The following is a 26,452-nucleotide window of genomic DNA, read 5'->3' as shown; positions in this document are numbered from 1 at the left end:
CAACTGTCACATGAGCTTGCTCAGTCCTCGAAATGATAATTAATCTGCCTGCTTGTTCTACAGGCTCTCCATCTCACGCCTCCCCTGTTGCCAGGGGAGGCTGTAGCTGTAAGAGAGCTGCCAACTGCAGAGATGCGACAGGAACGCTCACCTTGTTGATCCAATGACTGCTGGAATTCTCTGACTTTTGCTTTTGAGTTAAAGAAAGTGGAGCATCAGGGAGCTCTGTGGTCATCTTACTCCAGGACCAATTAGTAAGAGAAAGCAATCTAGAAGGGGAGCCCAGGTGGGTTGGTATTTGAGTCTTATTCCCCAGCCATGCCTCTGAGCCTCAGTTTCCTTCTCAGAACTATAAACATAATCATGTCTGTCTCCAGGAGAATTTTAGCCAGTGCTATGCATGTGATATGCCTGGCAGTGTACTTGGTGTGTAGGAAATGGACAGCTAGCAGCTGGTAGCATCATTACCAAACAGTGGTACCCAAAGCAAAGGGTTTCTGAGCATCAGTGCCCTGCAGAAAGGGCCTGCTGTGTTCCCATGATCAGGGTTTCTAGTCCACATGAGCATGGGGCAGGATCTGCCAGGGGCAGCACCTTCAGTCAGACAGTCTTCCCCTAGTATTCTCCCCAAGTGATGTCCACAAATAAGATCAGCAGCTCCAGAAGCTGAGTATTGGGAGGATGACAGTTTAGACCAAACCTGGGCAAAAGTTCTCAAGACAACATGTCAATCAATAAAATGGGATGCATGTCTGTCATCCCAGTTACATGGGAAGTGTAAATAGGAGGCTCAAGGTCCAGACTGGCCTGGGCATAAATGACTCTATTGGAAAATAAGGAAATAATAAAGATCTGGGGAGCATGGCTCAACTGGTAGAGCACCTGTCTAGCAAGCAAGAGAACTTGAGTTCAAACCCCACTACCACGAAAAAAAAAAGAAAGAAAAGTAAATGCCTTACAAAGGCAGTGAGGACCCCAAAAGCTTTGAGGTCTCCACTGGCACATGAGACCTCAGGGCCACCTCAGAGAACAGGTGTGTTGGTGTCATTTAACAGATAAGAGAACAAGATTAGGAGTTGGCAAGACTTTTAAGCTGACATTGGCAGGAAATGGCAGTCACTTCCAATCTGGATCTCTCAACTTCTCTATGACGTCCTCCCCACTTCCCTTCCTCTGTATGTCACTTTCACAGGGAAGCAGCAGCAGAGAGGGGAGCAGGATGCAAGGGTGCTATAGGCTCACGGTCACTGTGTGAGCTGGGTCACCTGAGCTGCAGTTTACTCATCTGTGAAATGAGGTTCATAGCCTCTGCACTGGATCATGGGGACACTTAAAGATAGACTAAGCATGAAAGGACTTTGCAGTTCTGTGATGAGGTTTATAAATGTCAGCTATGGTTATTATGCCTTTTTAGAAAAACACCTTCTGAGGAAAAAGATCAGAAACACATTCACCCAAAGGTGGATTCTCCTAATTGACTCCTTCACCATGGCATTCATAATCAAGGTCAAATTCTTTGGTGTGGCATTCAGCACTTCCCACAACCCATCCCCACCCTTTCTGCCTGCTGATTTTGGTCCAGCCCATCTGAACTAGTTGGGGTGGACTGGGCTTATGACTTCTCACGTGTCCATCTACACCCTGTTTACCAGTTTATCCTGTAGACCCTTCTCCAAAAATCCTTGGCTGTCTCTAGGCAGGTACAAGGAACTGCCTGATAGTGTCTGTTTGCTTCTCTCCACATCCCAGCCCACATTCCACTATGCCAGTGCCATTTACTCATGTGCCTCCACTTTACAGAGAGTTCCTCCCAGGCAAGAACCGAGTACTTCTCACTCCAGTCTACCCAATGTCTGGCCAGCGTGTGTGCAGCCAACGTGTGTCAAGGGAGTCTCCCCAATACAGAGAGAGTCAAAGCCAAAAGATGCTAATGGGGAATTAGAATTTGAAGGGCACAGTTCCCTGGAACTTAAATGCCACTCCATTTTTGGGATGAACAGGATCATCTTCCTCCTTTCCCTATAACGAGAAGGAACAGAAGACGAGTGTGCTGCCCTCCTCCCTTGAACGTGTGTGTTTCGGTGCCACAAGGGTACTGTCTAGGCACTTATTAGGTACCTGAGTCCCGCTGGTCCAGGGTCATGGAGTTCCACCTCCTGGTAATGTCGATGTAGAGAATGTCCACGGCAGCCATGGACAGACTGCTGCTGCTCAGCTTGCAGTTCCTGCCAAAATGGAGAGGCAGACATGTCACCTCCAGATGGAAGTCTGCCCTGTTCTCTCTTTCTTCTTTCAGGCCTGTGCGGACTGAAAGTTTGTGTCCCCCTAAAATGCATAGGTTGAATTCCTTTCTCCCAAGGGTGATGTATTATGAGGTGGAGCTCTTGGGGTGGATTAGGTCATGTGGGTGAACTCTCATAGATGGGACACAAGAGAGATATTGCTTGCTCTGCCTGCTCTCCACTATGTGAAGATCCATGGAGACGGCAGCCATTAGTAAGCTCTCTTCAGGCTCCCATTTCCTGGCACCTTGACTTTGACCTCCCAGCCTCCTGACTGTGAAAAATCAATGTTCCTTGTTTTCGTTGCTCAGTCTCTGCTATGTTTTGGCTGAGATGATGTCTTTGTTCTGGCCATGCCCCTGGCCCAGCTGCTACTGAAGGTTGGCAGGGAACATAGGAGAAGAGGCTGGAAACATGGGCTGGGGTCAGAGGCTGTGGGTTCCCATAAGTTCAGTCATGGGGTTACTTAGGAGATAATGGGCTAGAAAGAGCAAGGACGTCAGAATGGCAAGTCTTGAGCTGAACTCTGGCTCTATCACTGAGAAGCAAATGCCCAGGTCACTGATTTACCCTCCTTGTCTGTGAAGCCAGGCTTTAGTGTCAGTGGGACCTCACACAGCTATGAGGCCCTGCCCACTCTGAAAGGGAAATGAGAACTCCATATTTCAAACACTATTCCATGCTTGTGTCTCCACCCTCCTATTGATCAGTTCCTGGGCATGTGCACTGCCCCCACTGCCAGCATCCAGATGGATGCCAGTGTCATGCTCAAATGACCCAATGATGACAGCCCCTCAGAGGAACAGGCTCGAGCAACAGATGCTCAGGGATGAGTCCCTAAGGCCACTCTATAGACAGGAGCTCAACGTTTCTGTTCTTTACCTGTCTTAATTTGTCACCTGAAGATTTAACATAAGCCCAAAATCAGCCACAGGAAGGCTCAGATTTATAGAGCAGAGCAGCACAAGCTGGGCCACACCCCTTTGTGTGGGCTGAGCTAGCATCATGAGGGAAGCTCCTTGATGGGATGCTGGTTCCTAACTTTCCAGGAGTCACCTGGCAACATCAGGAGGAGGGAGGGTCCCTCTGAGCTTCAGATGTTTCTCTTGCGACGTGCAGGGAAGCCAAAGCAACCAGGTTTTTAGTCTGATATCAGTCATGGTGCTCCCTGTCCAAGCCACAGAGGGGGATTTAAAATCCTCTCCTGCTTTTATTTGGTCTGGAAATGTGGGTGGGCGGGGGAGGCAGAGTGTGAGCTGGGTATCAGGCAAGCAGGATTTAAATCTTGGTTCTGATGTCTCCTTTAGCTGTGTGACTATGGTCCATTTTCTTAAACCTCTCCCCCCACCCCATGCCTTTATGAGAGTTGTTGAGGGAGTGAGAGCTGGTCGACATCCCCATGGTGCTTGGTACCTGGCAGACCCACAGCACTGATTAGTCCCCTTCCAGATAAGCTGTTAGTGAGTGACACTGCCCATTTGGAGCAATGGAGCACATAGTCAGAGTTTGGGTTCAAGGGCTCAGGCTCTCCGTGCAGACTGAAGTAGCCCTTGGCTTGTCCAGGGCACCACCCTCCTGGACAGGATTGCATTTGCCCAGGAATTCTGAGAGTGAGTCTGGGCAAGCTGTCAGGCTGGCTGAACTATATCCACTGCTGCTTCCAACTTTTCAAACATATCACATCCACAGCCCCAGAGAATGATAAACTGGTTCTTTGATTTCCCATTTGTCATCATCCCTTGTGTGAACAGCTACCTTAGGAACCAGACAGGTGAGGTGTTGATTGGCAAGCAGGACTAGGCACCCAGAGGCCACTCTCCGAAACCAGACACACCCCTAGTGATGGTGGTGTGCCCAGTACAGTGCCTGGATAAGGCTGGTGCTTCTCACATACTGGTTCACCTGCTTGCCCCGCTTCTCCCTTCCTTTCCTCTTGCCCAGCCACATTCTCCAGGCCATCAATTCTCATCTCGCTTCCTCCTGGGCTCCTGCTCTATACTTCAATCACAAGTCACCATGGCAGACTTCAAAGCACATCAGCACACTATTATTGAGCCCTGGTAACAACATGTCAGTGGACGCCAAGCTTTTCACGTCACCTGTCATCAAGATGGCTATCTCTATTGGATTCTGCTGGGATGATGCGCCTGTCTCTCTGGAGGCAGCTGAACAACCTGCGGTGCTAATTTCCAAAGCTTCATTAGGAAAGGACCACAGGATTTCTCTAATTATTATATCTGTGTCCTTCGGACTACCTGCTCCCTTGATGGACTGAGCGATGTCTGGCTTGCTCTGTGGGTTAATGGAGTATAAGAAGGAAAACCAAACTGATCACTGGCATATAGTCATTTTTTTTCTGACAGCAAGAAAATAGAAGTGCCAAACCTTTAGCAGATGCCGTAATTTACCAGAAAGAATTCTCCATTTATTCCTTTTCCAAGGTAGTGATGCCGGCGAACACAGTTGATGGTAACTTCTGCACCAGGACCAAGGAAAGAGGCTCTCTGATGACTGCTGGAGATAAGGAAATGCCTCAAAAGAATTTTGATTCCATAGGTATTTTTGGGGCACTACCTATATGTCAGGCCCATTCACGTCTATGATCTCTCAGAATCTATGAGGCAGTTATTTCCAGTCCCATTTCAATGAAGGGTAAGCTGAGGCACAGGGGAACAGACACGATTCACCCTAGATTACACAGCTAGGATCTATACCCACTTCTGCATGAAGACAGAGGAGTGGGTTTGGGAGCTGTGGGGAGGTGGGCTGCAGGAGGCACCCGAGAATCTAGATGCAAAGTCTCAGGCCAGGGACAATAAGGTCAGAGCCTTCAGAGTGCTTCTGTTAGGAAGCTTGGGGACCTGGAGACAGGTTCTCCCATATTTGTCCCTGTGGTCACCAAACATTCTCAAGGGACTCAGACAGAGGATGAATCTAAGGATCAAGATGTCAAGACTTTGCAATGATTTTTTCTCATCCATTCATCTACTCCACACAGAATTATTTTTTTTGCCCTGCACTATGCCAATATTCTGGGCCCTGTGAGCAAAGCAGAGCCAAATGTGCCAGGGGTATAGGTGATCTCATAGTCTGGGGAAAAACATGAAGGTTGCGTAGCTCCTGATCATGCAGAATGGTTTCCTTTCTTGCCCTGGGATGCAGTTCTTCAAATGACTCATAAGTGGTAGGATAAATTCTTCATTGGAAGAGAAACCCAAGAAACATGGTACATGAGAAGCCAGACAATTTCCTAGCAAAGGGTAGACTACAAGTGAACTTAGAAAACATGAGCTTTGGCGTCAAATGCCCAGGAATTTGAATCTTGTGAATCTGTGACCTTGAGCAAGTCATTGGAGCCTTCCTCATTTGTGAGAGTAGGGCTACTCACCAGACAAGGCCCTTTTAAGAATGCTCAGTGCCTGGCACCTACATGGAAGTGCCAAATGACAGTTCATATCCTTTCTCTATGATGTAGAGCCAGTTTGAAGAAATGATTTTTTGTTCATTTGTTTGGGTTTTTTGTTTGTTTGTTTTTCAAAGTTGAAGGAATTTGGACACAGGTGATGGGAGAGAATCACAAATCATTCAAGTTCATTAGGAGGCTGAATATAGAAAGATTTGAAATGATCCTCCCAATTTCCTCTTAACAACTGCTGACATCTCATGGGAAATTCAAGAACCAACTTTTCCACTCCATAAAATCCTACTTATAGAATTTCTTTTGTGTTCATCCATCCTTCTCTGTGCAAAAAAGAAGCGTGTTTTATTCTTTTTTAACCTCGAGCGGTTTTTATACGGTACCAGCTAACAAATAATCATATTTATTTAAAAAACAAAGATAAAAACACATACTAAACACCTAGTGAAGGTGGGGGAGCGGACATGGCAACTCTGGTTTAAAATGTATGCCTTTTTAAAGGTCATGAATATCCCAGGCGGAGAATCCCATGGTACTGGAAAGGGCTGGTCATGGAAGAGATTTCCAAAGTCATGGAGGAGTTAATGACAGAGGGAGAAGCAAGGCTCCTTATACTTCTATTCTAGAACATTCTAATGCACCACATTGTCTCTCAGAGAATAAAACCCCCTACAGCTACCCATTATGGAATCATATTAATATCTCCTTACGATAAAAGGGAATAGAAGGGAAAAAGAGGAAGAGAAAAAAATCCTCTAATTCAAAAGGATACCCATTATTAGAAGCCACAAGGACGATGAACAGAGATTTCAAAGAGGAACTGACCCATGTGGAGCCAAGGCTTGAGGCGCAAGGGAGCGGCTGCATTTCCTAGGAATAAACCTGGCTTGGGCAAACAGTTGAAGCCCTGGCTGCTGTCCGTGAAAGGGCAGAATATGCAAATGGATGTCAACTTGTGATGTCTGATGGTTTGGGAAAAGTGTCCTCAGTGAATCATATTGGATGCTCCCAAATTTGTAATCCAATAAAAGGAAAAATAACAAAAATGCACTTCCCACAAAGAAAGCTGTCAAACTAAAGATTCAATTAGATCATTTGTATTTCCCAAAGAAAGAGAAGCCTCCCCACCCCTGCAATTACTATAAGATCAATTTTTTTAAAAAAAGAAAGAAAAAAAAAAGGCACTAATTCATGGTAATATGTGCTACTATTACAAGCCTCCTGAGGAAATGACATGAAAAACTGGTTAGGTAGACTACGTCTAGACAAGAGAACGATGGTTCATTATTTCTCATTTCTTGGTGAAAAGGAGAAATAGAAGCTGGCCAGGCTGGCATTAGCATAATTCACTCTGAAAACTGCTGATCTATGTGGCACGTTATGGGGGATGGACACTGAGAATAAATTCAATTGGACTGTTTATTATTTTCTTCCTTCTCATTCTCTTCAAGGAACTTGGAAAGAAAGAGTGGGTAGTACACATGAAACCCAAGTTCAACTTCTGCCATTTGCTGGGGAGCTATGAAAGGTGCATGTACCTCATGAGCAAATATGTCTTTTTCAAAGTGCTCCTGAGAAGGGGCACTTGGTTCAATTTAACATATGGCATAAACATTAATTCATAATAAAGCAAAATTTAAACCAAAGTGGAAAGGAGGAAGAGAGAAAAAGAATAGTGTTAGCAAGAGCAAGACTGAGTGCACTCAGTAAATTTTAAGCAGTGAGTATCATTTTCCATTATGAAGTTGCTGTGGGGATCCTTGGGATATTTTAGAAGGAAAAGTCCGTGAATAGTTGTGCAATATTCTGTCTACTTCTTCCTGCATCCTTAATTAGGTGTCATTTGCTGGGTGGGGAGGGAGGCTCATTGTCTGCTCCAGCTGCTCCAGCTGCCTGTTCTCTACCTGAAGTCATCCTTCTCCACCCTCATGGTCACCATAGCTCCCACTGACAGCTTCAGTCACAGATTGGGAATGATGGCTGCAGGACCTAATTGTCTCTAACATCACAAAAATCGGTTTCTCATGCAAATGCCCTTAACTATAAAGAACAAAGGGATAGAAAATCAGAAAGCCTATCATATAGAGACAGATTTGTGGGGACATTTTTGACATCACCCAGTTCCAGTCCTAGAGCTTATTTTAAGGAATCTTAAAATTTACCCGGACCATGTGTAATTCTGTTTTCTCTTCAGGATTGTGTGAAAATGTACTAGGTGGGTGACTAGGTACCAAACTCACCCATTCATGGCCTCTGTGGACAGTCATGCTTAGACTAAGCCTGTACAGCAGCTAAAATGATTTTTTTCAATAGCCAGCCTTTATATACATGTGCTGAGATTTTACATAAAAATCAATGGGTTTAACTTGCTTTTGAAAAACCCAAAGTGCTTCCCTTTGACAGTGTGTGCATGCTTCAGCTTCCTCAGACCCCCTTCTCAGACTTCTTTATGCAGTCCACTAAGCTTATGCCTCTTGCCCGTACCCACCGCCATTCACCCCATCCCTGTAGGCAATCAAGTGTGATTTCCTGCCTCTTTCTTCTATGCTTCAGTAGAATTTTACTAGGAGTAAAAAGGAAGCATTCTACCCTGCTTCTACAGTGCCCAAGTGCCTCATGGCCACTCAGCCTGGATGATACACCTTTCCTGACCTCTAGACCTGGGCCATGCACGCAGTCCGTTTTCAGGTTCTCCATGTCTCCTGGATTGTGTTTCCCTTTACTGCCTGGCAAATTCCCATTTTTGGCAGTCCAAACCCTGCCTCCTATGGCTGGGGGTTCCTCCGTCAATTCCACCAGGCAGACAGAGCCTCCCCAGTTTTACTTCCAGGGCTCTGATCACAGTCCCATTGAGGAGACCTCTGGTCACTGCTCCAAACTCTGCCAAAGGATGGCACAGAACTGTGTTTATGGTGTGGTTTGTGTTAGACTGGGAGTGCCCTCTGGGGCAGTGAGGGCTCTGTTATTTTTCTGGGAATATCCTGTGGTTATTAGATACTCAGAAAGAGGTGGAGATGGGAGACCTTACAGAGCCTGCATTCCCTGCAGCTCCCAAGATGTTGTTCACATGAACCCAACCCAACTCTCTGATCTTGAGATTTCTGTGCAATGGAGCAGAGGCTGGGGAGGGTTCAGAAACTACTTGCTTTTGTTCAAGAAGGTCTGGGTTCATGGTCGGGTCATGCAAGAGAAGCACCTCAGGTTGCTTTCGAGGTCACTGAGGTGACAGGTTGACTTGGGTCCCTGTGTGCTGCCACAGTGCCTCAAGGGCCCTCAGGACCAGGGCCCATTGTCACTAAACTGTTTCTCTGTTCCAAAGCCCAAAAATCACAAAGGGGAGGGACTGCCTACCTATGTGCTCTCTTCCTCCTCTTTTCCACCATGATGGGACTGCAGTAGACACAGTTAGAAAAATTCTATTTCCCAGCTTCCCATGTAACTGGCAGTGGCCAGTAAGATAGAAGTGGAAGTTGTTGGATCTGGCTTCCGGGAAAGCTTTTAAAGGGGTTTGAGTCATCTGGGTAAGACCTTTGCAGTTCCTTCCTTTTCCTTCTTCTTGCCTAGAACTCTATTAAGATAGCTGGATTTTGAGAAGTCATTTTGTGACCATAAGGCAACTCTGAAACTGGAAGCACATACTTAGGACGGATGGGTAGAAAGATAGACAACGGGACAGTTGATCATATTGTGGAATCATTAACCAGCCCTAGAACCCCTGTTGCCAAGTTTCCTGTTATATGAGAGAAAATTATTCTCACATTTTAAGCCATTTGTATCTTATTAATGAGAACCAAATGCAGTTCTGAAGTGAGTCACGGACTATTGTGCTCCATAGTATTTTCTGGGCAAATCATAACATAACATGTACCCACTGACTTGCTTGAAAATTCCCATTGCTTAATGCATAGATCAGCCATAGACCCCCATTTAATAAGCAGCTCCCATGAACTAAACCTTGAGCAGGTGAGTTATGTTGTATCCCATTCCCTCATAACAACCATGCGCAAGGCAAGAATGAGTTTCCCCATTTTGCAGATAAGGGAATAGAGACTGAGAGGAAACAAGGCATTTGCCTGAAGCCACCCAGCAATGAAGTAATACAACTTAATCCCTGAGCCAGACCTGTCTGAGCCCAAAGCCTGTGTTCTCTGTCTTCCCTTATCCCAAACCCTCCCGCCCCTGAAATTAGCACAAAACTCTTTCTCAAATCACCCTGAAAATACATCTTCAGGTTTATATAGAAGGCAGAAATTCCTGCCAGTACTTCTTCTGCTTACCAGTACTTCTACCAGTACCAGAAGGCTAGAGTTAGAATCCACAAACTTTATTTGCAGAAAAGCCTTAGCCGGAAATGCTAACTCAATTATTTGCTTTAGTAAATAAAACTGGGAAAAGTGTGACTTTGAGGTGCAAGGTAGAAATATTAAAAACCAATGACAAGAAAAATGACAGCAACATTGAGGGTTGGCGGAGACTCTTCTTTGAGGAATATACACTACAATTAACTGCTAATCAGCAACTCCCTGTTGGAGCCAATTCACAGTTGTTGAAGGGATCTAGAGTCATTCAGTTTGGCCTATTTTGTCTTAGACCTGTGCAAGTGTGACTTTTACCTCTCTCTCTCTCTCTCTCTCTCTCTCTCTCTCTCAAGAACTTCTTTAAACATTGTAGGAAGAAACTAACAATAGTTTGCTTACCACGTATTAGATGTGCCATCCTAACTAATGTTATTATTATTTTTTGGTAAGACTGGGATTTGAACTCAGGGCTTTGTGCTTGCAAAGCAGGCACTCTACCACTTGAGCCCCACCTCCAGTCCTAATGTAACTAATCTTACACACACAATCCCATTTACAGGAGAAAGTCACTGAGGTTCAGGGATGGACATGAACGTGTCTCAGTAAATGTTTCTGTATTGCCCCAAAGTGCCCCATGGGGAAGAGGCAAATTAATAAATAATCTGGGGAAACCAAGAAGCAATTTCTTACTTTGCAGGCTGCCGCAAAAATACTACTTCTTTGTTACTTCATGTTTTATCTTTAAAATACATGCAAATTTCGTATTATACTCTACAATATAACCATGTTATTTTTATATTAGAACAAATGTGTTACATTATTGATCAGCTGAATTATTTAACTTTTCTCTCTTGAAACTGACACTTTGGAAAGCGGTGACTTGCTGCTCTGCCGTGGCTTTGTAAATGCTCAACCCCAGCCTGGCACCACTGGGCGAACTCCAGACTGTTTGATTCCAAGGGCCATTGGTTAATATGTGTTTAAGGACCTGGCTCAAGGAAGCTGCTTGCAGGGTGGATAAGGTTTGAGTACATCCCGCAAGGATTTATGCGTTGGAGACGTGGTCATCAGTGTGGCGGAGCTGAGGCTATAGGATCAGAGGTGGGACCTAGTGGGAGTTCCTTAGACCATTGGGGCCATGCCTTTGGAAGGTAGCAATCCTTCTGGGTCCCCAGGTGGTTCCTGGGAGAGCGAGTTGTTATAAGAATGAGCCTAATTCCTGAATTGTTCTCTGGCTTCCTTTCTGAATATGAGCTCTTCCTCCTACCATGACACCACCTGCCATTAAGCCCTTACCAGAGACCAAACCAATGGGGCTGCCTGATCTTGGACTTCAAATCTTTAAAACCATGAGCTAAGTAAAGCTCTTTTTCTTACAGAGTTACTCAGCTTCAGGTATTTTGTTATGGTATGCAATGACACACAGACTAAAACAGTAGCACACAATTGTTTTTTTTAACCATGAACCTAAGGTTGTGAATGCTGTCACATCAATTCAACAAACAAGAGTCTATTATGTGCCAGGCCCAGTGCCAGCCTTGAGACCAATCCATCTTTAAATGGGGGTACTGATCTAGTACTACAGTCTCCCCAAAACAGTCAGGGAGATTCAAGCACCCAGATGAGGGACTGGATTCTACCCTGCCCAAAGCCAAGTCAGAGGAGGTTGGTTTCACTCACCGTATGAAGGTACGAAAGCCAGTTGGTCCCAACTTCATTGTACCCTTGATTCCCAGGAACCGGATAAATAAATTTGCCATCCTGTCCACCAAGCGCAGGTAGTTGAACTGCTTTGCATACTTGGGGAACACCTGCTTGAGGCAGATGGAGGGCAGGTGGGCCTCGGGGTTGGCATCTGATACACCAGTCAGCTCGCTGTCCAGATCTTCCTTCCCTGCTGCTGGTTTTCCGAGTTGCTGAGACCTGAAGTACACAAGGCATTCATTTATTTTAATTATTTTTTTTCAGGGAGCTAGGGATTGAACTCAGGATCTTGTGCATGCTAGGCAAGTACTCTGCCACTGAAATATACCCCACCCCTGAAATAAGAGGGTTTTTGCTTTTTTGATGGGATTGGAGTTTGAACCCAGGACCTCATTCTTGCTAGCCAGGTACTCTAGTACTTGAGCAACTCTGCCAGCCCTAGGAATTCATATATGGTACTTTCTCTTGTGTGCTCTTCACTTGAGATTTATAGTGCTCTCAGGGGGTGGGCATTATTTTAATATTTATTTTACAGATCAGAAAACTGACCTCAGAGAAGTGACCTGCGTAGGCTCGCACAGTGCATAGCAGAGCTAGGATGTGAACCCAGGGCAGAGCCAGGACTGGAAGCATATGTTTTCTCCATTCTACCAGCCTGTTCCCCCAATATGGGAAAGTTCCTTTACTGTACTCATGATTCAAGAGAATACTACACTATGGAGCAGACTGGGTTTGATTTCAAACTCCTACTTGTGGGTAGTAATTGAATAATTAAGAAATATAAAAAAATCTCATTGAGGGCTGGCAAAAAGCCATAGGCACAGTTCAGTGAACAATTTGCAAAGATGCATCAGTTACCCAATTCTAGGAATAGGAACAATTACATTTCCTGGCTTAACTGTTTTCTTATTTGGAACACATACAAAAAAAAAGGATTGCAGTGTTGTGATTCCTTAGTCTGGATATTTTATTCTGAAATTATTCTGATAGTCAAGAAAATTACCACTTAATAACTCTCAAACCTCCACCTCTACCCTGAAATGTTCTTCTTATCTCCAGACCCACCTATCACTTTCTCCTCACCCCAAGTCTGTGTCCCCTGAGTGTCCCCACCACCTGCTGGTTACCTAAGCAGGAAAAATCAGAGTAAATTCTAACCTCTCTCCTTTCTCTGCATTCTACTTTCTTAGTCCTGAAACCAACTCCCCTGATCTGTCCTGTCTGGGCTGACTAGAGTGCCAGGTCCTCCTGCATCCAGCTTTGCCCATCCCATCTGTCTTCCATGATGACCTCATTTAAGGCCCTGGTAGGGCCACTACTTGCTAACACTCTCTAGGACCCCCGAGTCTATAATCCTCATTCTGGCACTCAGGGCCCCTCCTGAGTTCTTCGAAGACCTCTTCATTTCCATCCCTGCCTGGTCAAGGACAACATTCCCTTCTGGGCCTTGAACACCACCCCTCCACCTTGCTGCCTGCCCATTGGCCAAGTCTGGACACTTAACACCTCTTTTTTCACTTGCAGCTCTGCTCCTTTCCCTGGCTGCTCTCCTGCCCAAAGCTGAGGCCAGAGGAGGCTCTCTGCCACCTGTTGTGTCCATTCCTGTGCAGAGTCCTGAGCATGTTAGACGTGGTCAGTAAACCCCACCCAACTGATAAGCTGATCCACAGAAATTAGAATCACGTCTCATGGTACTGAGCTCAATACCAAGGCTATTGGCTACACATCTCTTTATGAAATGGCCTCGTGTCAGTGCCCCCACTTCTAAGCAAACATGCCATCAGTCCCCAGGTTGGACCACTTTGGTGTCTCCATACCTGGTTACCCCTGGCTCTGACTGCCTGGCACACTCTGTCCCATTTTCAGAGCCCACTGAGATGCCTCTTTGGCCATGCTGATGGCATTCTTCCATGCTCTGCTCTGTTCCTTGGATGTACTCTCCTGTTCCGAGCTCTGCCTGCACCACACTGGTTTCTATCCAGCCTCTCTCATTATTCTGGGAGCATATCGAGGGCCTGGGCCACATCTGACTCAACTGTGATCATCTAGAGGACCTGGTTTGTAGTAAGTGCTTGGAGAATGTGTCACTGAATTTGTTGAATTGGAAAAGTTTGTTTTTAACAGCAATGTGAGCTCCAAAGAAAATATCAAAGTTATGATACTTTGTATCCCATGTGCCCTTATAAATGGGGAAGAAGTTCAAAGGAGAAACACCTTGCTTGACAGCCCTGGCCAAAAGGTCCTCTCCTCATACCAGTGAAAGGAGCCAGCCTCCAGGAGAGAGATCTCCCTAGTGTGAACAAGAAATCCCAGGAGATCTGTTCACAGATCCTTCCAAGTAAGTTTTAACTCTAGTCTCAAAGCAAGGATAGTCAGAGGATAGAATGAAGGAAACAGTGTATGGGGTGGGGGTGGGGGGTGGGGGGGGACACAAATGTTCTCTCCTTCACAGGGAGAAACCTGATTTCTTGGGAGAAGCATATGTCCCCATGGGTGTGCAATTTTTCCTTAGCAAATGTTTGTCATCGTCACCTTGAACTTCAGAGAGTAAATAAAAGTCAGGTGGTTACTTTTCAGATGAAGTGTTTTCCCACTCAGGTTATAGGAAGAAAAATGAGAAAAGAAAGTGACACTCTTACCGGAAATTAGCTCTTCAATTACTGGATAAGTGTCAGTTGCTGATATTATTAGCACTTAGGAAGTTTTTGTTAAAGGGAAGATCTGGAAAGGCACAGTTTGAACACATCGAGCAACAATGAAAATAGCCCAGAGAACAACGCAATTAACAGACTTGTCTCACTTTTGTGATTGCATTTGCTCTTCACGAAACTCTGTGGCATAGTCTTTGATCATATCCCTGTTTAGATGGGGAAACTAAGGCTCAGCGAGGCATAGCCCTCTTTCTTTTGGCTGATTACGAATCAGTTCTTCTAATCCAGTTCTCTTCCTATTTTACTGTCTCTTATTCAAAAGAACATCGTGATTCACACTGGGGCTACAAAATCCTAAATTCTATACTAGTGCTTATTTTTTATTTTAAAGAGACTTATGATTTTTTAATTTTAAGAGTAATTCTCTTTTTTTTAATTTTAAGAGTAATGTCTCTTTTCAGACATTTTGAGAGATGTATAAAGGAATCAAAATTATTTCCAATCCTGTAATTTGACAATAAACACTGTTAGTGTTTTGATATCTGTATGTACAGTTAGGATAATATTACATGTCCTTTAAACACTTTTTGCATGTCTCAAGCACCTTCCCATGGCATTTATATGTTTTCATGAGCTTGCTTCTAAGGAATGTATAAATATTCTGTATTAAGCCCAAACCATCATGTTAGTAACTCTTCTTTCTCAGATACTTAGTGGCCACACGAACTGTCATTTGCCTGAATAAGCCTGGTGATGAGTTCCTTCTTGGGCAATATGCTTCCTCTCCCAAGCACCAAATGTTACAGCTAGAAGTGGCTCTAGAGGTCATTCTATTCAATGATGTCATTTATTATTTTTTGCCATGTAAAATATACATAAATCTCACCATTTTAATGTGTATAATTCAGTGTAGTCAGGGCATTCACATTGTTGTGTAACCATCACCTCTATCTTGTTCCAGAACACTTCATAACGATGTCATTTTAGAGAAGAAATTGAAACTGAGGTAGACAGGGACATTAGTAACAGTGGGTCATTTAATCAGCATGTCATCCAGGGTGGTAGCCTTAGCTTGGGCTGCCATGGTGATGGGGACCCCACCACCTGCAGACCTCTCAGACTGGACAGGTTTTCCCCATGGCATGACAGAGGATGTCTTCCTCCAGAGTCCACCTTCCGTGTCCTTTTCTGCCCCAGAGTTGTGCAGAGTGATTTTGTTTTCTGCATGACAGTGTGACACCCTTCATGTTTCTTTCAAGGATTTCTGTGTCTACTGATGACTAACACTCCCCACTCCCTGAAGCCCGACTGATAGCCTCAAAATGAAAAGGGCCTCCACAGCCACAGCTGCCATTTTCATGGACTCAGAGCCACAGATTCACAGGGAAGTGGTTTTATTTACCTGGAGGAAGCACTAAAGATGTAGCTGATATATAAGAGGAAATAAAGCAATGAGAAATGGTATCTTTGCCAGAGATAATTGCAATTATCACATTGAGATCTAAGCCATTGTAAATACTGTAAAATCCTATTTTTACTTAATAGCATTTTAGTGGAAATGTCAGGCTAATGAAATAAAAGTGACTGGTAAAGAAAATATAAATCAAGCTTACTAGTCTTTTGGGATCATTTTTTAAAAAATTGAATTTGGTATGTCTTTGATTCATTATAACTGGAGAGAAAATCCTGGAATGTTTTATCTATTAACATTTTTCCAAATAAAATGGAGTTCTTTTTTCATTAAAACTCTTACGAAAAATCTCCTATCTCTAATTTTGCCTGGAAAGCTTACTGCTAAAATCACCACTGTTTACTGGGGACCCCCTAAATGTCAAACATCATGCTAAGCAAATGAATAAACAGATGAATAATTTCATTTGTTTCTCATGACAAGTTGACAAGTCTATGAGGTAGGTGGAAATGAGTTCCCTTTTATGGTTGGGAACTTGAGGCTCAGAGATGCTGATTACTTGCCCAAGTTAAGACAATCACCATGGAATCAGGATTTATACCTGGGACCCTCACTCCATACCCCATGCTTACCTCACTGTATAGTTCTTTGCATTCATTTGGTTACAATCAAATCAGAGACTTTTCTTATTATGTATAAACTGCCTACATTCCCAGAAATTAACAAAGTAGGAAAAGTAGATGTGGCAAGGTTAGATTCTAGTTTCAGAGTTGTTGAGAAATAGCTACCAACTCTAGGTCAGCATGCCTTCAGTCACTTATCCATTCATGAGACATTCCCCAAGCATCTAGATGTCCCAGAGGCCTTGGGTACAGGGTCCCTACCATACAGAGGCATGTGACCAGGTTGGGGAAGCCAAGCCTATCCTTAAGCGATGACTTGGTGGTGTTAGGACCAGGCAGCCAGCCTAATTTTGCCTTCTTGGATTTGTAGTGGGGGAGCTAAGAGTGTGGTAGATTTTAGGCAAGAAGTGTCAAGATCAGGAACTGTGATGGAGATGAATGAATCTGCCAGCAGCATGAATTCTGAACCAAGAGGAGGAGGGAGGGGAAACTCCTGGAACAGTCTAGAACAAACCATTCTGAAAGTGTGGTCTCTGGACCAGTGCATGAGAACTTGTTAGAAATGCACATTTGCAGGTCCCAGCCCAGACCTACTGACTCAGAAGCTCTGTGAGTGGGCTGGGTTGTCTGTTTTGCAAGTTTTATAGGTGGCTCAGATGTACACTGGAGTCTAAGAATTGCTGGTAGGTGACCAAAGATGAGGGCCAAACCAGGACAGTTGCAATGGGTACAGAGCCAGGGCTGTTGCAGAAGACGCTTCATCGGCAAAGATGTGATGACCAGTGCTTAAAACTGGGGCCAAAAAGTCAGAGAACAGCCTGGATCGTATTCCTGGCAAAGCCGTGGCTCAGCAGGACTGCCTGGTGGGCAGTTGGTGCTGCATGGCAGAAGGACGTAAGGAGGCCCCTTTCCCTGCTGTCTGGCCAAGACAAGTCCCTCTGTCACTAGGAGATTTCATATGTGGATGTATCGTGTTGGCCTTGCTGAAGAAAATGCTAACCATGCACTGATGAAGTGCCTTAAATTAGGCCCACAGCTAATTTAAAGAGATGGAAGATGAAGTCGCTCAAAATAAACATAACGATCATGTAGCCCAGCTCTGTCACTTGATAAATCTCTGCCATGACAGAGGCCCCATTTGCTTGATGGGTGATGCTATGTAATTTGATGAGAAAGCACCAGACTACGAAACGGATGAGGCCTGAGTTTCCAAAGTTATGTGGAAAACGACTTAATGAGGAACTGTTTTCTGATACTCAAGTCCCTTTAAGACTTAAACTCATGCTGGATCTACTCCCACCTGTTCTCTCCATGCAATGACTGACTCTTCCTTCCCTGAGCACTAGCCTGCTCACTCTCTCCTCACTCAGTTTCTTTCTTCCATAGCATGAAGTGACATCACCAGCAACAGACAACACTGGTAACATTTACTGTGTGCCAGGAACTGTAGGTTAAAAACATGTAATCCAGAGAAAAATCCTATGGAGTAAGTGTGGGTATTATTTTCATGTTACTGACAAGGAAACCAAGATGCAAAGGAGGCAAAGACATATGTTATGATCCAGGAGAGAAACCCAAGGGGGTGACTCCAAAGTCCCTATTTCTAACCAGGGTGTTATGTACTTCCCACACATAGGGAGCTGTCAGGCAGGTCACTTGTAGCTTTTTCATCTTGGCCCTGGAAATAATCATATGAATTAGAAGACTATTTTGTGTTTGTGTGTGCATGTGTGTGTGTGTGTGTGTGTGGTACTGGGGCTTGAACTCAGAGCCTCACACTTGCTAGGCAGGTGCTTTACAACTTAAGCAATTCTGCCAGCATGAATTGGGTATTACAGGTGGAGCACCTTTAATCCAAAAATCCAAAATCAGAAGTTCCAAAATCCAAAACCTTCTGTGCATTAGCATAAGGCTACGAGTGGAAAATTCCCCACCAAGGAACTTTGTTTCATGCACAAAAGTGTTTAAAATATTGTATAAATGACCTTAAGGCTATGTGCATAAGGTATACAGGAAACATAAAAGAATTCTGTGTTATGCTTGGGTCCCATCTCCAAAGTATCTCATTATGCACATGCACATATCCCCAAATCTGAAAAAATCAGAAATCCAAAACACTACCAGTCATATACATTTTGGATAAGGGATATTCAACTTGTATAAGTGGCCCCATTTTACTAATGAGAAAAATGAGTTCATAGAGGTTAGCTTACTTTCCAAAAGTCACTTAGCTATTAAATTTGAACCCAGATCTGTTTGAGTTCAAAGCCTAGGCACTTTCCACTCTATTATCTCAACTTGGTACAAATTGTAATTATGCAACTGGTCTGAACTAATTTTCTCCTCCCTTATAGTAACAAGGAGCAGTCTCTTGTTACATGGGGTGCTGTGAAGCTTAAGAGGTTTGGAATGAGAGTACACTTAGCCTATGCCCAGCACAAAACAGGTTGTTGTTCAGGATCAAAACACAGCCTTTCTTATAAAGCACCAAGATGAACCAGTGTGAGGACTTATAACTGACTTCACCGTGGCTGCCTAAGAGGGTCCAGCACGCATCTGGATGTGGCTGTTTTCTTTTGTTTGCCAAGCAAATCAATCTGTTAGTTCATAGTTTTGGGCTCACACGGATCATTTATACAGAATGTTTGTCAAATGCAAATTAGCGAGGGACCCCATGGCAACAGCAGTGCCCATCTCTGTCCTTGCTCGGGGCTGGACTCATGGAGCCACTGGCCTAGGGTTGCTGCATGAGCATTTCCCACCAGGCCAGACATGAATTAGCCAAAGGACAAACCCAAGGACTTCTTCTGATGCTCAGCTTCCCACAGACCCGGAACTCAGGCCATTTCAGAGCTGGAGAGGCCTTCAGGGGTCACTGGGCCCAGCCCTCTCATTTTCTGGATAAAGGAGCTGACAGCTCATTTTACAAAGACCTCCCAATATGCTTCTTTTCTAGCAGGGCGCTCTCTGCCCTGCGCTCCTAAGTGCAGAGCAAGCGTCTGTGTGTGCCTTTGCTGTTGTCCCTTTTGCTCGCTAGGCTGCAGCACGGACACTTGATGGAGCATTCCAGGAAGAGGGGCTGTCGGGTGGCTTCTCTCCACTGGGATGTGGTTCTGGTGGTCCAGGTGGGGGTATTAAATTGGACTCCCATCTTTGCCATTTGAAGCTGCTTGACATCAGGAGAGTCACATAACCTCAAAGCTTTAGTTTTCTCTTTTTAAAAAATAATTTAATGTTTTTACTAGTATATAATAAATATATTGTGACACTTCCATATGTGCATACAATGTACCCCAGTTTGGTTCATCCCCTCCAGTATTCTCCCTTTTCCCCCTTCTAAAAATGACTTTGAGAGGTTTCAATGTTCCCTATTCAGACATGTGTAGAAAATACATGGACCATTTTCACCCCTCTTTAGTTTCCTCTTACATAAGAGGCAAATGCCAGTGGTCTCTAGCCATAAGACTGATGTAAAGGTGAGCAGAGAAAACGGAGTGTGGGCTTGCACTTTGCCTCAATAGCGGTCAGCTGCTTTTATATTAATCACCAGCGTCTTTATCTCATGGTGTCACCATCTCAAGGGGCTCACTGTTTAGCCACAAGCTGGCCATGTAGGGACTGGCGTTCACCTGTGGGAACCTAGGAGAATATGAGTTCCTACCCCACCCTTGCATCCATGTAACTGGGCACTAGATTCCCCCCACCCACATACACTGTTCCAACTGTCAAGGGAGTGTCATATCAGGCTGCTAAGGCTCGCTGAGCCTGTCCTCTTGTCTTAGCCTGGACAATGTTCCATGGGGCTTCATTTTCTTAGGCCTTCATGGGTAACTAACCACACCTCCATTCATTGTTGAGGATTACTAGTGTCACAAAAATCCTGCACTGAGAGAGATCTTTGGGACTTCCCACACAGAAACATTTAAACCTGGGAGTTAGGAGAGGCCCTGGTGACAATCTTGTCTCATTTTCCTTCTGAAATACAGGTGAGTAGAGGCCAAGCCCCTGCTTGAGGGGTTAGGGGAAGTTCTCCCGACCTCCTATCTAGAGTCTTTAAAATAAACTAAGAAAGAACAGAAAATCACACCACCATTGAGGTTCAACACCAGGGTGGCAGAAATTCTGAATGAAAATCTTCAGGCTTTTCTGACCACTTGGCAGGAAGGGAGAAGGATCCTTTTGCTTCAGGGATTTCGGATTCCTCTTTAACCCACTGAGGGCCTGCTGCTGTCTTTCTGTAGTGATTTGACTGCTCCTTTGCTTTTCACTGAAACGATCTTCAAATGGTAAGCCTTGCCTGCACCAGCTGTCCAAGGCACACTGGACAAGGCCCCCAACTTCCGGTGTTTGGGGACGTCTGATCACTGCCTGCCTTGTCTTCCATACCCCACGCCCCTCCTTCCCATCGTGATGCTCTTTCCCAAATTAGCTACTTATAAAACACTCATCCTCCAAAGCGTTGAAGAATCTCTATTGCCTTTTCCAAAGTGCTTTCCACAGCTTTTGGAGTGGAATAACTTCCTTTGTGCATGACCTTCCTGACTTTGTGTATCACTGTCGCCGCCATTGTTGTTAAGAAATCTACGAGAAGTTAACGTCTGTTCTGCACCATGGCGATGCTAAGCCTGCAGGATGCATGATGTTTTCTTCATAGTTCTTAGACTCATAGTTAAGTGGCTATTTGTGTAACTGTCTATGGAAAGCCTGTCTCCTTTACTAGATGGAAGGTTCCAGAAGGACAAGCACTGCTATTGCTCCATTTATGACTAAACCTACAGCCCCAAAAACAGCTTCATTGTCAAAAAATCTAGCAGTGAATATTGTCATTGTTTCAGTGAACTCTCACAACAATCCAGTTAACTAGATATGAGGATTAACCTGAGTTTACATCTGGAGACAATGAACTTAAAGAGGGTAAGTTAGTGACCTAAGTGATAAGGCTAGTTTGCCTTCAGAGGCTTCATTTTCTCCCTCTCTTTCTCTCTCTCTCTCCCTACCTATCTACTCACCTACCTACTACCTATTTATTTTGTAGGGTTAGAGATTGAACCCTGGGTCTTGTACATGCTAGGAAAATGCTCTATCCTAAGCCCTTGACTTTTTGAGACAGGATCTTACCATGTAGCCCAGGCTGACCTTGAACTTGCTATCCTTCTGCCTCAGGCCTCCCCAGTGCTGGGCCCTTTACATGCTACACAGGTGTTCCACCATGTAAGCTATATCCCCAGCCTTTCTGGCTTGAGTTTGTTTTTCAAGTAGGGTTTCACACTTTTATCTGGGGCTGGCTTTGGACTGTGATCCTCCTACCTCTGCATAGGAGGGTTACAGGTATGTATGAAGCCTGGCCCTCAGAAGTCTCACTTTTAACTCCTACATTATCGTATCTCTCTACTTCTGGTTTCCACAATGACTCTTTTCCTCTTTTTCTCTCTCAGTTGCTAGAAGAGCCTATCCATACCCTGGGAGAACAAAGATTTCCTAGTGGCACAGCAAGAGACTGTCTGTGTGACAATTGTAATCAGTGGTTGTATTAGCCTGTTTTACCACCTCCAAAATTAGCAGAAAAGGCCAACTTGAGCTTTCATTGTGTGTCTTTGCTAATGAAGGGATCCTTTTAATTACATACTCAGCGCGTGTCTGCAACACAAAACACTGTAGCGTTTAAACCAAAGGATAAGTGAGCGGAAAACACAAGTAGAAGTTATTCTTTGCCTAGATCATAATTTCTTTTTGGCATCTAATGTCACTCAAACCCAGTTCATGTTCTGCAGTAATCCTAATTTCCTTTTGAATGCTGTGCACCAGTATGTCCTACTCAGTGATTCTCCAGGCAAATCTCAGGCCAGATAGTCCCCTGCCCTCTAGATTGCCTGTCAAATCTGCTTGCTTTTTTGTCACTTGATCCTGACTGGAGGATTCTCCCACCCAGCGATGCTAGTACACCCTGCAGTACAGGTGTCGAACTCTAAACCGTCCTCACTCCATGATAACCCACAGGCTCATAGCGTTTGCACCTCACTTTTCTTGGGTGCCATTCTGTACGAGTTTTGCACTAATGTGAGGAAGGCCTTATGGGGTGATCCCACAGACCTTTCTCAGGCAAGGATGCCCTGACCTTGAATTTACATTTGGTCAGGATATGGGGGAGTAACTCCCCCCTTATCCCATCCATGGGCCAGGAATTCTACTATACTTTAAGAAGCTGTCTTATTCTCCCACAGGGATGCACACAGATCCAAACTTCACACCTGGGAGTGTATGCAGGTCTCTGGGTCTGGGAGGCTGATGTCCTCTTACACCCACAGTCAGGTCCAAATCCTGCTGGAGCAGGGTGACCTTCACAGCTCGTTTAAATGCCAGCCCCACAAACCTTCCCATTATAATTGTGCCCATGCAGAAATACACTCTTCTGCATTTTCCAGGGTACTTTGTTGTGGAATTTATCGTTTTTTTGAACACCCATCGTGGCTGTTTAAGTTTGTGTCTTCTTTCTCCTGAAAGACCGTGAGTTTGATGGAAATGGAATTCATTTTTGTTCTCTTCACAGTACCCTACATCTCATGGGTGAGGCGAGGAAGACCTGATGATAAATGATTGCACAGGCAAGGTTTTCTTCAAGACAGATGACATGAAGAATTTGGGGCGATTCTGCCTGAAGGCAAGAAAGTGAGCAGGGTGATCTCTGGGTGTCACTTTTAGCTTAGGGTTCTGGAAAGGCATCTTCAGGGTAACACAGCAGTAATAGTGACTCTGCTTCCACTACTTGCTAACTGTAGAGCCATAGGGAAGTTGCAGTATTGCCCAGCCTCAGTTTTCCTTCTGTGGTATGAAAATGGACATAGAATCACCTTCTAGAGGTGCATCCTGGCTGGAACATAATTCACAAGAAAGCAGTTACCACCCATGAGACACTGCTGGAATTACAAGTGTGTACCACCACATCTGGATGGACACATATATACTAAATACCTGTTCTATAGTCAGGAAAATAGGTTCAGATCAAGCCCACCTCCTCCAGAAGATTCCATAACATTCTTTTCCTTAAAGAACTTTGGCCCTCACAAAATTAGATTTTAAAAAATTCAGCTAATAAATTAGGCATGCATATTAACAATCAGGTCCAGAGAGAAAGTCTAACTTTTTCCTTATGCAATTTGAATTCCCCTAACATACAGTTGTTGTCAAAATCCATTAAAGTGTTTAATTTCTCTTGTCACTGCACTATTCCCCAAGCAGACATCCAGACAGTATGCACTGGTGTTTCTCACAGAACTACTAAATGTTTAGTTATCATGGTGTAGTTTTTAGATGATGGCTCCCTGTTGGCTCTATAGACTCTAGAGAGACATCGTGAGTTCAAGTACAAGGTTAAGATGGCAGCAAAGTGCCAAGAGTTGTAGGGATTGTGACTCAAGCAGGCCTAGGGTTTAGTTTCTACACTGTCACCAGTTGAGTGACCTTGGGGAAGGTACTTAGCCTCTCTGGACATCAGTTTCCTCATTTGCAAAGTGGTGACAATTCCAAACCCACAGGGTTTTAGTTAGCACTAAATAGAATACCAAATGTAAAGAACCTACTTGAACACCACTCATATTACTGCTCCTCAAAATATGACAGCTTAAAAACCCCAGGGAAGTGGGGATGTACAGACTGGGTTTTAGAGGCTGATAACCCCCTCCTCACACCATTCCCCAAGGGTCAGCCTTAAGAAGCAGTGTGATAATGGCCAGAGCCACTGACTCTTGACACTTTTTTTTCCAAAGTATTTTCTCCTAACATCAGATCCATTCAAATAAATTAATAACCCTACTTTGACTGACTCACTTGATGGGAGCTAAAGATTTCCATGCCAACAGAAATGTGGATCCTTCACCACCCAAGAAGAAAACAAGAGTCCACAGTTTAGTTTCTCTACTGATAAGCAGGAGCTGAGTCAGAGCTCGCCTCTTCCTTGGTTGTCATGGCAATGTCAACTGACCTATCCCGTCCTACCAAACACACATGCCACATGCTGGAGGGCAGGGAGATATGGATGTGTAGGAGGTGACAGTTGAGGGACAAGGGGACACAGAATATCACCACAATATTCATGAGAGAAGAATTGTTACCTGTTTCATTTGTTTCAAATCAACAACTAACCAAACAACCAAACAAACAAAAACACTGGCAAAAGTATACACCTTTCCAAGAAATGGAGGAATTCCAGTTCTTATTAGAGTCAGCTCAGACCTGGAAATGCTGAGAGAGATCAGCATGGTCCACCTGTGCCTCTCCTGTCCTGCTTGGCACTGGGGAACTGTGGCTGAGGATGATAACTGCTGCCTCTTGACACAGCTCAGCACACACATCCCACCCCTGCACTAATGTAGCCTGAGCAACAGCCTGGGAAGTGGGAGGCAGTGTGCCCATTTTATGGGCAGAAGAACTGCAAGTTGTGACCATGAACCAATGAGTGCAGATGCGTACTATTGCTTTCTCTCTTCAAGTTTGCTCTCTGCTCCCAGAAGCCTACACCTGGGTCAGGACTAGAATTTTCCTGAACAGGTTCAATTCTTTCCTTCACTCTTAGCTCCATGTAGCTTTTAAAAGTCACCTTCTAAGCCCAACACCTGCCAGACAAATCTCCCCAGATGTCCCACTTGCCTCTCAGTGAGTTTAACGTTCCAAGTTGAACACAATTTGTTCCCCAGAACCTGCTTCTTGTTGTTTCCATGTTGTTATTGGCAACTCCATCCTCCCAGTGAGCCAAGTTCAAAACCCTCAAGTCAGCTTTGCCTTCTTCTCCCCCTCACCCCCATTTCTGAAGAAATGCTCAGAAAGCCTCCCCTGTCCCACTTCTATTCAGAGGCTCTAATGTGGGTATGCTGGGAGTCCCAGCAGGAGGAAAGCAGTGAGAGAGAGATTGTTAACCATAAAGGCCGTGGGCTGAGGCTGCCTGGGCTCTTCCTTCTATGTGCTTGTGTTCCAAGCACATTCTCTCATTTGATCCTTTCTCCGACCCTTTGAGGTTATTATCATGCTTAATGATTCCAGTTTCTATATGAGACACTTCCCTATGAAATCAGGGGTGACATAATTGGCCCACAGTCATCGATCTTAGAAATGGCAAAGACAGATTTTGAGTGCCAGTCAGCTTGACATAAGGGCTTGGGCTCACGACCTACACCAAGCTCCTTCCCACCCAGCCTCGAGTTTCTTCCAAGCATAAGTCCCTCAAGCCCTGTTTATACCTCAGCACCTCGACACCAGGGCCCGCCTCTCAGTGTCTGATGAGGGGATACTTAACCGAGGCTCTGTGGGGATTGTCGGTTCAGAGCTGGGCAGCCTGGATTCCACTCCCCACTGAGACCCTTTCTTTTTACTACGTGACCTTGAGGAAACAACTAGCTAATAGCTAGAGGACTATAGTGGCCTGAATAGTGCCGGATATGTCCAAGTCTTAATCCCCTAAAACCAGTGAATGTGACCTCATTTGGAAAGAATCTGTGGATGTAATCAAGTTAAGATCATCCTGGATGTAGAGAGAGCCCTAAATCTAGTGACAGGTGTCCTCCCGTAGGAGAGAAGCAGAGGGAGACTTGGTGCTGACATATACAGAAGAAAAGGCCATGTGATGACAGATAGGAACTAGAGTGATGGTGCTGTAAGCCAAGGAACAAATATGAGCCACCAAAAATGCTGGAAGGGGCAAGGAAGGATCTCCCCTGCAAGATAAGGAGGAGTGTGACCCTGGCAGCACTTCGATTTCAGACCCCAACCTCCAGAACCTCAAGAGAATGCATTTCCGTGGTTTTAAGTGACCCACTTGTGGTGACTTGTTACAGGAGTCCTAGGAAATAATACAAAGTCTCCGTTTCCTCATCTCTGAAGTGGGTAACCTTGGGGCACTGGTCTGAGTCAACCGAACAGGACCTGTACACAGAAGACATTTCAACTCGATACCTTGTAAATGTCTCTCCCGAGGGGCACCTGGCTGGCTGCCTCTGTCTGCACTCTCAGACTTGTAAACTGATTAACTTCAGATCCCAAGTGCCAGAAGGAGGAGCCACGGGGAGCATCTCCTCT

At 44.8% G+C, this 26,452-nt stretch overlaps 1 protein-coding gene across 3 annotated transcripts in view; it reads right to left on the bottom strand.

The window, feature by feature from the left end:
* The window catches only part of Ttll11 (tubulin tyrosine ligase like 11), a 224,062-nt gene that overhangs the window by 33,817 nt on the left and 163,793 nt on the right, over window positions 1–26,452 (bottom strand). For 2 of the 3 annotated variants that reach the window (XM_020173109.2, XM_074051080.1), the window contains exons 7-8: window positions 11,679–11,921; window positions 2,119–2,225 (exon numbers count right to left, since the gene is read on the bottom strand). In XM_020173109.2, the coding sequence (XP_020028698.2) occupies window positions 2,119–2,225; window positions 11,679–11,921 (350 nt within the window). The remainder of the gene's footprint in view (window positions 1–2,118; window positions 2,226–11,678; window positions 11,922–26,452) is intronic. The other variant, XM_074051079.1, reaches the window with a different exon arrangement.

The sequence above is a fragment of the Castor canadensis genome, chromosome 13 (assembly GCF_047511655.1).
Source record: "Castor canadensis chromosome 13, mCasCan1.hap1v2, whole genome shotgun sequence".
In the NCBI taxonomy this organism is placed as follows: Eukaryota; Metazoa; Chordata; class Mammalia; order Rodentia; family Castoridae; genus Castor; species Castor canadensis.
Note: the sequence above shows the minus strand (reverse complement) of the source record. Positions and strands in the feature narration are given on the sequence as shown.